The sequence below is a fragment of the Kogia breviceps genome, chromosome 4 (genome assembly GCF_026419965.1).
Source record: "Kogia breviceps isolate mKogBre1 chromosome 4, mKogBre1 haplotype 1, whole genome shotgun sequence".
In the NCBI taxonomy this organism is placed as follows: Eukaryota; Metazoa; Chordata; class Mammalia; order Artiodactyla; family Physeteridae; genus Kogia; species Kogia breviceps.
Window position 1 is genome coordinate 101,741,634 of NC_081313.1, and position 13,922 is coordinate 101,755,555.

Sequence of the window (13,922 nt, forward strand, 5' to 3'; positions counted from 1 at the left end):
TAACTAATAGATTATAATGTAATACTTATATATACTTAAATGTTCTATTTTCTTTTTAAATACAGAGATAGGCTTTTTCTCTAAAGTATTCACTTTCTATATTTATTCACTTTTTGAACAGGTAACACATCTGCAGGGTTCAAATTCTAAGGAGTAAAAAACAACTTACAGTGAAAACCCTTCTTCCTATCCCTGACCCATTCATTCACTTTATCCAGGCCAATATATAACCACTATAATTAGTTATTCCTTCCAGAGATTTTCTTTAATGTATATAGAAGATACTATCATTAATATTCTTTCTTTCCTTCTTCAATTTTTATAAAAGTCATTACCTTTTTCTTTACTAGTGATTCCCTCTCTCGGTCCCTTTTCTTCCATTCCTCTGCAAGAGCTTGCATATGAGCCAGTTCTTTCTGCTTTAGCTGCCAGAGGAAGAAAAATAAAGTAAAAAAGAGAAACCCTAAATATTTCAAATAAATAAACCAGCTGTTTTCAGTTAAATAATTAATACTGATCACTGATATATTTCTTTCAGACATTCCATTTTATTTAAAACAAAACAGAGGATGCCTGAGGTGAGTAATACCCATATGAGTATAATTCAGGACAGTATAAAGTTAATAGCTGTTTTCTACCTCTCTTGTTTAACAACTGATGATTCCAGCTTCCAGGAGGGTATGCTAAATGGGATCTTGAAATTAAAAGAAACCTTCAAGTCCTTAACCTCTGAATTCTAACATTCAGTGCTAATTTTGCCCATAAATCATGGAGAAAGTTTAGGAGAATCCTTTCTGAGTGGCTTCTGTGAAGCTGTCACATTTTGAATATTTTTTAATTCTTCATTTTTTTAAAGAGTAAGGCATTCTTGAATTCAAAGGGACTAGACAGAGTACCCATGGAAAAGAGAAAAGCCTACTATGGAGAAGGGAAAATATACTAAATAGACAAAAAAACTTTAAAAGTAACACTTAAAAAGTAACCTGATTTTCAAAAATGTCTTCCTGCATCTCTTTCCACATTTCTAGCTCAAGTGCTGCTTTGTACTCTAAGGTTTCACGAGGCTCTGTCTGGATTTCTGAAGGACAAGGTGCTGGAGGAACAGAAGATGGCTTTTGTTGTACAGCAGATAAACCCTAAGATATGAATGAAAGAAGCATACTGAAACAAACACACTCATGCATATATACACATTAGGTCTGTTTTAAAGAATAATTTCATAAGATACAATGACATATACCTGAGATGAATCAGACACAAAAATCTCACGCATTTTCACTAGTCCGTAATCTTCTAAAGTCACTGTGTAAGAAAGATCTACTATCCTGTTATTTGACCTACAAATGAAATCAGAAATATTTAAAAACTCATGGAAACACTTTTATATTATTTCCTTTTACTTCCCCAATGCCAGAGCACTAAGTACAAAGCATGTCTAGCACCTGACACTTGCTGCTCAAAGTGCAGCAGCTTCTGCAGACTTCAAGACCTTCTATATATGTGATATTATATGATCACAAACACAGTATTAAGTACATACCTACAATCACCTACAATCACAAAATGACCTACAACAGTTACAGATTTGAAAAAACTGAACAGTATAAAAGAGAAATTTTAAATCTCACTGCTAAACTTTCATTTCCTTCCTCTTTTTTAGATATGTAGATACACATGTACTCATGCACATTAAAATCAGTTTTGTCCTTTTTTCCCCATTTATCCTCCTGCATTTTCCTCCTGTGTAATGACAAACATTAATTAAAAAATATAATTTTTAATGCCTCTAAAACACACTAATGAATTTATGTAGTAAAACTTAACAATTCCCCTACTCAATTATATACAGATTATTCTGGACTCTTTTTCTACTTTTCCTGGAATGAACAGCCTTGTTCATAAATCTTTTACTGGATATGAGCACTGCTTCAGGATTAAATCCTAGAAGTGGCATAATTATGTTATTTTTATTGTAACGAATACCTTTCTGTATCACAGAACCTGAATGCAGCATTTACCATTAAATAAAAGGACAAAATGTTAGAGGAAAATAAAATTCTGGCAACAAAAAAAATGTGGCTTTGTTTAAGTCAAACAAATTTTTAATGAATGGATCCCACACAATTAGAACTCTTAATCAACTTTTACATTTTCTTCTTCTAATCTCAGATTTCAGAAGAAATGAACAAAATAAAATGAAGTGCTATATCATCTCTGAAGTTTTCACTCAGGTAAATCTCTTAAAACGTCTGTCTACAGAGCAGGGCAATAAAAGTTATTCTAAGCAATCAGCATTAAAATAACTTCCAACAAGTAATGATTATTTTCATTATATTCTACTTACAATAAGAGAAAAGAATGTTGATTTTTAAAAGAATTTTCAGTTAACCAGAATAACTGATTCTCTAAAATCCTGTTCCCAGGTCTCCAAGTGAATAAAGGTTTACTAAACCCTACACTCTCTGAAGTGGCATGGATGAGGAAAAGTAAGGGAAGTAATTCCAATAATACTTCTACATCTCAGTTTTACTGGGCCTGATTTTCTTCTACATTCTTTAAAAATAAAGGCATGTGATATGTAAAGTTAAAGTCAATTTAAATTTCTATTGTTAAATATAAAAAGATAACATATTTGTTGAATGATTTTGTGTAAAATACGTGAACTCAAGTTTTCACTGTGGCAGTGAATTTCAGCAAAAAAAGAATATTCATTTTTTTTAAGTGTTGAACACTTGCAACATTCTCCAACTATATTTGAGGCAAAAGTTTAAATATTTTTCAAGTAGAAAAATTCAAAATAATGTAAAAATACATTATAAATTTGACCCTGAGTTACTAAGCTAAAACAAAACAAAAAAACCAAACTGATCCTGAACTTAAAATTAGCAGTCTAAAGAGAGGAGAGAGAAATACTTACTCAACACTCTAAGTATTACAGTATTATGGTAGCACAGATTCACTCTGTGAGGATACAGTAGGTATCAGAAAGCTAAAGAGCAAACTGGGATATCACTCCCATAGGTCAAAGAAAAAAAGATCAGAAAAAAAAAAATGACATGAAAGGATAAGGTTGTAGCTAGCTAAACAGAATAAAAAGCAAAGCTAAGACCAGCTCTAGGAAATGTATTACCCTTGTGCTGCTATAATAGGCACGCTTTCACTGATAGTTTGTCGCCAACACTGTTCACCATTAGAACCTAAAAAGCGAGTTTTTTCTGAAGACAAGATGTTAGAAAGTTGGATTCTGGCAATTCCTAGAAGTAAATCTTTACTCATTTTATCCTTGTGCCATAATTCAACCAGCAATGGAATCCTAAAAGGAAAAGAGAGACATATGTTCATACCTATCAACTCTGAACTAAGGCTTTTCTGGACTAAAATTTTTGAATTCCTTAATGTAGCCAAAGATGTTTTTGCTACCTGGAATGTAAAGGCTCAATTCCACAGGTAACAAACAGAAAATACTATTACATTTTTTTACACCTCTTCCTGTGCAATAAAGAAAACCCTTCCGAACACTACTATTCCCACAAATGGTTACATAACTTTTAGTTACTCTTCTAAAATTCTTTTCAAATTTTGATACTCTGAGAAAGTAAAAAGACATTTCACAGATCTCGTTTTTCGTCACAAATCCACTTCAGATAGCTGGATCAACATTTCCTTTTTATATAGATGAAAAAAACAGAAAAAGCAAATAATGCATTATAGTCATTATGTGAATCAATAATAAAAACTAAACAGTTTATTTATTGTCACATATTAGGAAAAAGCAAGATTACTTTTCAGAGTTCCTTCATTATTCATATATTGTTTTAAGAAAGTTCTAATACCCCAACTCAGGCAAACAAGATATGAAAATCTGAAAAGAGCCTTCATAACCACATAAAACTTTATAGTGGAACCACAAGTGTCAGAGATTTTAAATTTGTTTCTAGATTTGCAAATGCATAAGCAGCTATGGATGTAAAAATATAGGCATTCCTCTTGTTAATACGATACAAATTTTCAAGAGTTGATTTGAGAAAATAATACCATATACACCATGTATACATTACCTTAGGAAGGTATCCTGCAGCTGATGAGGCATAGTTGCAAAATCAAATGCACAGTAAGATTGGGGAAGAAAAACTTCCATGTTTTTCCGAACTTCTATAGGAGGATTAGTCATAATAGGAGCTGCACTTCCGAAGAAAGGATATGAGTACCTAGAATTTAAGAAAAACAAAATCCTGTAGTTTACAAATGGGATTTATAGTCTGTTTAAAAAAAAAAAAGTAATATGAATATTAAAAATTTTTTCATAGATAAATAAATGGTACAAATACATTATGGTTTTACTCCTATCACCAACTTTAAAATTATACAAATATTTTCAGTGTTGATATAAAAATCACAGAAATTATAGAGAAAATGCATTATTTGCACAGCACTGGTTTCCAAAGTTCCTTTACAAGTAATCTTCCAATGATCCTCTGGGGAAGGAGTATACACTGGTATTTTGAAGGCAATACACCAAATAAGAAAGAGACAGTCACTTTGATACACTTCAAATAAGACAAAGATTCAGAAGTGAAAATGACTCCACTAAACAAAGACACAGCTGCCATCTGTTATGAGCTCTGAGGTATATAAATGTAGCAAATTAACATGTTGTACATATTACATTCATACAATGTTATATGTCACAAATATTTTTATAAAAAAATAAATATTAAAACTTAAATGTGGGGGGAAAAAAAGAGTTCCTGAGGGCACAAGTCTTATCTTTTTCATCTTTGCACTCCCAGAACAGTTTCTGTCATAAAGTAAACTGTCAAGAAATGCTTGCTAAATTTAATTTCTAAACCTATTTTTCTTTATATAATAATGTCCTGATTTTGTATGAGCTAAAAAAACCCTTAGACAACTCCAAAAGGATGCATTCATAGTATTTTGTCTCTGAACTGAGAATCAAGCATGAAAGCAACTCAAATATACTACAGATGAATCAAAGAGTGACATAACACTCTCTTTCTTTCATCATAAAAGTAACACCAGATTAAATAGAAGAATGTCTGACTATTGCTGAACTTATTTTGTACGTAAAACCAAATACAGAGATATTGTAATGCTCACTTAAATTTCATTTTATAATTTGTTATTCATTAATAAAACTGGACTCTAAACTCTAGTAGTAGAAATTGCTTTTCCTACAAGAAGAATCCTACTCATATACTCAATTCCTACACAATTACATAAACTGAATTTAGGTCATCTCAGAGAGCTCATCCCCTAGAAATTTAACCCCCTACTACAGATGTAGTGATTTAAAAGGAAAAAAAAAAGCAAACACGTTAAACTTTTTCTAATATCGGTTATCTCACAAACTCCATTAGACAATTGTACACTACAATTTCACATCAACGCAGAGCATGATAACATAAAATCTATCAAACATAAAATCCCCAACATTAAAAAAAAGCCTTAAAATGAATCAAAGACAGAAGCAGTAATCCTCAAGTGATTTCTATAGAGTATTAAGTGGATCATACCTATTTCCTAGGGGTAGTATATTCTTTCCCTTTTGTCAAGTGAACCTAGTAGCCTCGCTCATGTACTGAAATATTTCTGACTGTCTTCTTCACTAGATTGAGCTCTTTGTTTATACGCCCATGCCCTAATACCGGACAAACTGTTGGCATAATGTAGGCACTTAATGATTAAACAAATGGTTCTATGGCAAGCAGGAAACACAAAAACTAATAATATGTGCTTTCTAACTGGGCTTGTTCAATCAAGGCTCCTCCCTCACAGCATCCAATCTCAGATAATCCCTGTGCTTCTGGCCAATATCACCTCTAAGTGTCCTAAGATCAGTTTCTCCAGTAGCAGCAGGAGAGAAAAAGGAACAGTTTTATGTTATATAAACCCTGTGAGAAAAGCTATGTCTATAGCAGAAAACTTTTTTCTGGCTTTCAATTTTTAAAAGAACAACATTTTAGTCATGATTCTCAGCCTCTAACATGAGGTAAAATGCAGAAATTAAGCTGTGAGGACAGACTTCCATTCTATGACTTCACCGTGTGAACTCAGTGCTGGGTCCCTTTGATTCTGTCCATTATTCACACCAAAGCTCAGAGGACTTTGGAAACAACTTGATAAGGAATCAGACAACTGAAAAATTAGATACAAGTAGGAGTTGATTTATGCATTTGAAAGGCAGACATGCCTAAAATAAGAGCAGGAAGCAATGAGAAGTTGCTGACATTCCTGGGAATGGCAATCCAAGATGATGGAAAGATTTTCTGATTTTCTCATTTTAATCACATAAAGACCAAAAATTTTATTACAAATGCTAATGCTTGTTCCAAAGTAATTTATGAGGACCTAAAGACTCCAAACTAAAACACATAATTATATTATATTTAATATATATATTAGCCACAAAGTCTATGGAAATGTAATATTATTAAAAACAAGCCATTACGGGGACTTCCCTGGTCCTGGACTTCCCACCTGCCAATGTATGGGACATGGGTTCGATCCCTGGTCCAGGAAGATGCCACATGCCGGGGAGCAACTAAGCCCGTGTGCCACAACTACTGAGCCTGTGCTAGAGCCCGCGAGCCACAACTATTGGCCCCCACATGCCACAACTACTGAAGCCCACACACCTAGAGCCTGTGCTCCACAACAAGAGAAGCTAGCACTATGAGAAGCCCAGGCACTGCAACAAAGAGTAGCCCCTGCTCGCCACAACTACAGAAAGCCCAAGCTCAGCAACGAAGACCCAATGCAGCCAAAAATAAATAAATTAAAAAAAAAAAAAAACAAGCCATTATGTAAAAGCCATATTTAACTGACTGAAATATGTATTTCAATTCTCTAAATTGAACAGTCTGGACACATTCCACTCCCAGTTCATTAGGTATGGTTTTTAGATTCATAGGCAAAAAAGATAGATATTAAGGGGCTTCCCTGGTGGTGCAGTGGTTGAGAGTCCGCCTGCCAATGCAGGGGACATGGGTTCGTGCCCCGGTCCGGGAAGATCCCACATGCCACAGAGTGGCTAGGCCCGTGAGCCTGCGCGTCTGGAGCCTGTGCTCCGCAACGGGCGGGAGAGGCCACAACAGTGAGAGGCCCACGTAATGCAAAAAAAAAAAAAAAAAAGTAGATATTAAGACTATAACCTCCCATTATAACACAGTTTTATAGAAAAATCAGATACTATATATACTACCATTATTTTGACCTATGGCACCTTTTCTGGAAATAATACATTTTAAGTTCAAGAGTCACTATATTTTAAAAAGGAACATTAACAAATTATTATCAATACCTACAATTATTAGCAAGACTGTTACCTCTCATACCACCAATGCCACCTTTGATTAAGTTCAAAGTCATCAGGACATAATAGCCTTTCACCCTTTTAATCCACTGATTTAACAAATGTCATAACTTCTTTGGTGACATTTCTCCTCTGCAAACCCCAAAGAGAGGAAAGGCATTTCTTCTCAGAAAATATTCTGAAAGAAAATCAAATCATACCTTAATATACAGTTGACTGGAAAACCTACTTCCAAATCACGGATACTCCTTAAGTCTATTGAAAAGCAAAAATGATGTGATGTTGCAGGAACAGCAATTTTCTGTCCTGAAGCAATGGATGTAGTCACTGGCTGGGCCAGTAAAGCAGGTTCAGAAGAACTGACAGCTAAAATGAACATAAACATGTAAAAAAAAAAAATCCTATTTGCTAACAATTTCTCTTAAGTTATTCAGATAATTTAAAGATATCATCTCATTTACCTTCAAGCAAAGACTTGACTATCTGATTTTATAAACATATGAATTGAGGCATAAACTTCTTAAAGTGACTTGTCCAATATTATGTAGGCTTTAATTCCCATTACAGAACTGTGTAAAAAAGAGCTTACTCTCACTCTCAACATATACTGCAAAACATAAAAGCATACAGTACCGATGCAGTAATGTATGATAGCAGCCTGGCAGGCACTAATATTTCTAAGAGACAGGTGAATATAGCTTAGTATTTGAAGGGTTGTATTTGAGACTTACTGCAGATATAATTACATCACTTTTTAAAAAGTAGTTTGGTTAGGGTTTAAAAAGTAGTTTGTTAGACTATGTCTAACAAAAAACTAAAACTTGACAGAGAAAAACAAATATCATATGATATTGCTTATATGTGGAATCTAAAAAAATGGTACAAATGAACTTATTTACAAAACAGAAATAGAGTCACAGATGTAGAAATCAAACTTATGGTCACCAAGGGGGAAAGGGGAGGGGAAGGGATAAACTGGGAGATTGGGATTGACATAGACACACTACTATATATAAAATAGATAACTAATAAGGACCTACTGTATAGCGCAGGGAACTCTACTCAATACTCTGTAATGGCCTGTATGGGAAAAGAATCTAAAAAAGAGTGGATATATGTATATGTATAACTGATTCACTTTGCTGTACACCTGAAACTAACACACCTTTGTAAATCAACTATAGTCCAACAAAAATTAAAAACAAACAAAAACACTAAAACTTGAAAAGACGGAGGTATCTAGTCCAATCCTATTATACACCGGAGATGTTTAATGAATGGCCCAAGTCCTGCAGCTACTCAGTGACAGATGTATAACTTGCACCTGAACTTCTAACTCCTAATCCACCACTCTTACAACTTGTACTACTAAATTTAACTGTAGATTCTTACATAACAGATGGAAAAATTGTATATAACCAGATAAATATGCATGCTCAGACTGTCTCAACTAGGATCAAAAATGATTATTTTAAGTTTACTATTAGAGGCAGTTAGTATCTCTTTTTTCTAAAATTCCAGTGAAATTAAGATACTGCAGAGTTTGCTAACAATCTATTAGAAAGAACTATATTCTTTAATTTCTTTTGAATAAGCTACTATTTCTAGTATGAAAATAAATGAAAAATTCTCTTACCTTTTAGCAAATTCTACTATGAAGTTAAGTAAATTGCAATTACTTTAATCTGATTTTTTTTTACATTGGCTCTTTAAAAAACTCACAATTTTTACTTAGCACCCATGAAAACTCACACAGTCATTTATTTAGATGGCTGAAAAATCTATACCAAAGATAGATCTGTGAAAAGACTACCTTACCCTTTGGATTGGGTTTTGTGTCCTTATCATACTGTAAGCTTTCCACTTCACTTTCTGTTGCATCGTCTCTTGTTGGAGGTGATTGACAGTGAGGTGGAACAGGGGACACGTGTGGAGACTTGGGCCCAGTGTGTGTCTTCTCCTTTGTGGGGGTGAAAACTGTCTTCTTTGAATGGTGTGGCTCATGTTCATTCTGGGTCTTTAATTCAATTAAAGACTAAAAACAATTTTTAAATAAAGTATAATTTGCAAAGAACTTTCCTTCATAATTAAGCAAAAATCGTGATGTTGTTTTTAAAAAATATTAGCTTCCTTTCCCAGTTTGGATATTCCTAGTCTATTTCTCTTCATAATTTGCAAATTTTCTTATAGCATCTAGGACCAGAAAAAGGAAGATGAACAGGAAGGAAATATATCCAGAGCTCTGTATCAAAATGCATCCTAATGCATAAGAAGGTATATTCAATAAAACAAGTCAGGCATAGGTATCCTTGGGAATGGTTATTCCTACCAAAGCAATACAAAGGAGGTCTGTATTACTAAAAAACAAACAAAAAACCAAAAACCCAGAAGTCTAGTATGATTTTCTTTCTTTGCTCCACTATCCTCTAAAACTACATGCATATATGTTTTTTTAAACTCTCACTTCAGTTCACAGCCTACATAAAAATCAGTTCTTTAAAAGAAGATGACACTAAAGTTGATTCTGGGGCTATATATAATCAAAAAACACATATTCAAATACATGTCTCTATTGCCTAGATACAGTATGAGGACTATAAAACACTGAGCCAGAAACCTTATCTTAGCTAAGGCTGAGTCAACCAAAAAGGATCCATTAATGCAGATTACCAGAAACTGGGTCTAAAAATATTCTCTGCTACCATAGTCCCTCTTCTGCTACAGTCACTGACTACGAGCTGGGGGTGTGGGGAATGGTTTTCACTACATGAAAAGACTGGACTGAAGGGCTCTGGACAGTGTCACCTATGAAATGTGGCAGAAGCCACAGCATTTTTCAGAAGGGGTCTTCTTGGAGAGGAGGTTATCATATAATGAAGGCCACTACCTAAGAGTAGTAAATACTTTCTTATGCAGGGTAATGCTTCTAAAGCTCAGCTTTTGTGACTAATCATGAACTACAATCGAAGAAGCTGGAGGAGGGGAAGGAGGGTCACTACTTGCCTGGGCATCTATGCCTTCTCTCTGCAGAGCCACAGACACTCCCACAGTGGGGGCTAGATCCACAGGAACGGGTGCAAGCTTTTGTTTGGCTCGGTTTGGAGGGTCAAGAGTAAAAGCACCTTCAACTGTAACTGGGCGATGGTTGATTTCTGTACTACCCTTTTTCAGTAGTCCGGTTAAGGGTATTTCTGTACTTCCAAGTGACTGGTCTCCACAGCAGAGGTGGATCTAATACGACAGGGAAAATCAAAATCAGGCTTTATATTTTCTCCTTTATTCCTAAACACACAAACTTAACAAAAAGTTATAAAATGATCCATAGAAGGAAAACAGAATGCAGATTATCTTATTGACCTGTAGTGACTAAGATACTCACATATGATTGTTAAAACTGTTGCTAAAGCACAAAATTTACACAGAACTCAATAATAAAGTTATTAATTCTTTTCATTTTTCCTTTCAGTACTGTACACTCCTATGTTATCACATTCTCTTTTCTGTCTCTTTGGTGAGCTATGGTTACTTTAATATTTTACTATGCTATCTTACATATGCAAATTACATCATGAATATATGAATTTAAATGGAAAACAAATACATCAAGCATCTTTTCTATTTCCATTATAACATTAAACACAGTTCTTAAAAAATTAGTGAGTGGGTCCAGCCCTATTTGGAAATTAAAGAACTTCAAATAATTCTGTTTTGTTCACCCATAAAACACCATGAATGTTTCTCTTTTTTCTTGCTTTTCAAACTTTATATATAAATCAGAGTGCTTAACAGTGAAAGGTAAAAGAGAATACTTCTGGTGTGGTGGAATGTACCATTAATCACTGCTAGCTAATCAAAACTTCAACATTACCACCTTTTGCAACGACCAAAAAAAAAAAGAAAGGCTGCTCTAGATATGTCACATAACTATTCTTTTCCCTTACTACACTGAAGCCACAGCAAACCTAGTATTCATATGAACAATATGCAGTCATTAAATAAAAATACTTTTAATTCTACTATCAGCAATGACCTATAAGAGTCCTAATGTTAGTAGGTGTGATATTTTTAATGGGCTGGAGAGAAAGGATTTTTATGACTTAAATGTCCATGAGAATCAAACTAATAAATAAGTCAATAGTTTTGGTAAGGAATTTTATAAGATAAAATTCAAAGTGCTTTTTTCCTGCATTTCATCATTTTACATAACCTTCAACTTTCTAAATACCTTGGACTTAGCAGAACCACCTCTAAAATTTAGTTCCACTAAAATTTCCTAATGCCTCTTTTCACTATCCACTCAAAACGCAAAGTCTAATGAATGATCACTTTAATATAAAAAAAGACTACCCCACCCTACTTCACCACCCATTTCAGTCTGATTAAAATTAATCATAACAAACAGAAAAGTAATTTTGGACTAGATAAGGTTCACTTTTAAATAAAGTCCAAATTAAAATTGGTTTACAAAACTACCAAATTCAAGAACAGGTTTTAGAAAGTTGTTTTATCTCTTTGATTTTAATAGCAATAAGGTGTATAAATTCTGAAAACTAGAGTGTGATCTGTGTGGTGACAGCTAATCTCCACTAACAGTAATAAAACCTGCCTGGTGCCCGCAGCTTTAAGCTCCAGGTACAACTTTTTATTATAAATGACCGATAACTGATCTACCTCTTTCCACAGTAAGGCAGTATATCTCCTAAAATTCTGAAATAACTGTCATGCTGTGACTGTACAAGTCAGGATAATTCCTAAAAAATTAAAAGATGTGGCAGAAAGATGATATCCACTTCAGAAATAAGACAGAGTTTAGGTACCTCTTTAATGCTTAAAAAAATCATTTCATAAGAAACAATTTTCTGCCATACCTACCTGTAGTTTAGACTGAAGAGCCAGGTAAACACGAAGAATTTCTATACTGCTACGTATTCGAACAGATGCTCTCTCTGGCTCAAAGTCTGGGTTGATCAAATCATTGAAGGGTTCATTTGTAACATCATTTCCCAGTAAAGAATAGTAAAAGAAAAACTCAGGCTGTCTTTCTGGAAGTTTCATGGTACATGGAATTAACTGAATATTTAAGGAAAAAAAGGATTATTACTTTATAAACCACTAAACATCCTTAAAGATGTCTAACAAACTCCAAAAATATTTGCTAAAATGATTTATTTCAAGCCTTAAATTAATAACTCAAAATTTCTAAATCTCTGCCAAATTACTACCAAATCATTAGTTTAATTTTTAAAGGTTTATCTTACAAAAGCACAAAGAGACTATTTTTATACATTAATGTTGTTTCAAAGCTTATGTTTCATTCAACTAGTCGATGAAAACTCCATAAAAGTTCTTTTAGAAGAAAGTGGTCAAATATTTTACACTGAGCTTTCCTTATTTCCACATATCCTTACTCCACCATCCTCTCCGTAAATGAGAGGTTTTAAAAAAATCTTAATCCAAGCTATTTACTATAACTTCTTTTGATGGGGAAAAAAAAGCTTTGTAGCTACTCTTACAAAACTTGGAGACCTACAAATGAAGTTACAAAAGGCTGTCTTCCTCCCACTGTAAGGAGCTGCTGCAGGGGGAAAATGGAGCCCTTCACAAATGAAATGTTTACTGGGGGTGGAACAAGATGGTGGAGTAAGACATGAGCTCACCTCTTCTCAAGAAAACACCCCAAATCACAACTAACTGCTGAACAACCATCGACAAAAAAAAAAGATGGAACCTACCAAAAAAGATATCCTACATCCAAAGACAAACAAGAAGCCACAAGGAGATGGTAGGAGGGGCACAATCACGATAAAATCAAATCCCATACCCGCTAGGTGGGCAACCCACAAACTGCAAAATAATTGTATCTCAGAGGTTCTCCCACTGGAGTGAAAGCTTTGAGCCCCATATCACAATCCCCAGCCTGGGGGTCTGGAATTGGGAGGCAGAGCCCACAAGGCACCTGGCATTGAAGGCCAGAGGGATTTGATCGCAAGAAATCCACAGGACCAGGGGAAACAGAAACTCCTCTCTTGGAGAGTGTGCACCAGGAACCAGGGGAAAGAGCAATGACCTCATAAGAACCTGGGCCAGACCTAATTGCTGGTATTGGAGCATCTCCTGTAGAGGCAGGGGTTGGCTGTAGCTCACTACTGAGATAAAGACACTGGTGGTTGTATTTCTGGGGCGTACCCATTGGCATGAGCCCTCCTAGAAGCCACCATTTTCTCACCAAGACCTGGCCCCATCCAACAGCCTGTACACTCCAGTACTGGGATGTCTCAGGCCAAGCAAGCAACACAGCCCCACCCATCAGCAGACAGGCTGCTTAAAGCCTTCCTGAGCCCACAACTTCCCGATAAATACACCCCTTGACATGGCCCTGCCCACCAGAGGGACAAGACCCAAGGCCACCTACCAGTGGGTAGGAACCAGTCCTTCCCACCAGGAAGCCTGCACAAGCCACTAAGACCAGCCTCATCCACCAGGGGGCAGAGAGAAGCCATAAGAATTACAACCCTGCAGTCTGGAGAATGGAAACCACAATCACAGAAAGACAGACAAAATGACATGACAGAGGAATATGTCCCAGACA

The 13,922-nt window shown here is 35.0% G+C and overlaps 1 protein-coding gene across 10 annotated transcripts in view; it reads right to left on the reverse strand.

The window, feature by feature from the left end:
• Positions 1 to 13,922, reverse strand: part of CEP120 (centrosomal protein 120) — an 85,492-nt gene that overhangs the window by 39,111 nt on the left and 32,459 nt on the right. For all 10 annotated transcript variants that reach the window (XM_067031486.1, XM_059063500.2, XM_067031493.1 and 7 more), the window contains 9 exons: positions 12,206 to 12,403; positions 10,337 to 10,564; positions 9,152 to 9,368; positions 7,534 to 7,699; positions 4,059 to 4,208; positions 3,131 to 3,313; positions 1,241 to 1,337; positions 984 to 1,136; positions 336 to 425 (listed from right to left, as the gene is read on the reverse strand). In XM_067031486.1, coding sequence (XP_066887587.1) covers positions 336 to 425; positions 984 to 1,136; positions 1,241 to 1,337; positions 3,131 to 3,313; positions 4,059 to 4,208; positions 7,534 to 7,699; positions 9,152 to 9,368; positions 10,337 to 10,564; positions 12,206 to 12,403 — 1,482 coding nt within the window. The remainder of the gene's footprint in view (positions 1 to 335; positions 426 to 983; positions 1,137 to 1,240; positions 1,338 to 3,130; positions 3,314 to 4,058; positions 4,209 to 7,533; positions 7,700 to 9,151; positions 9,369 to 10,336; positions 10,565 to 12,205; positions 12,404 to 13,922) is intronic.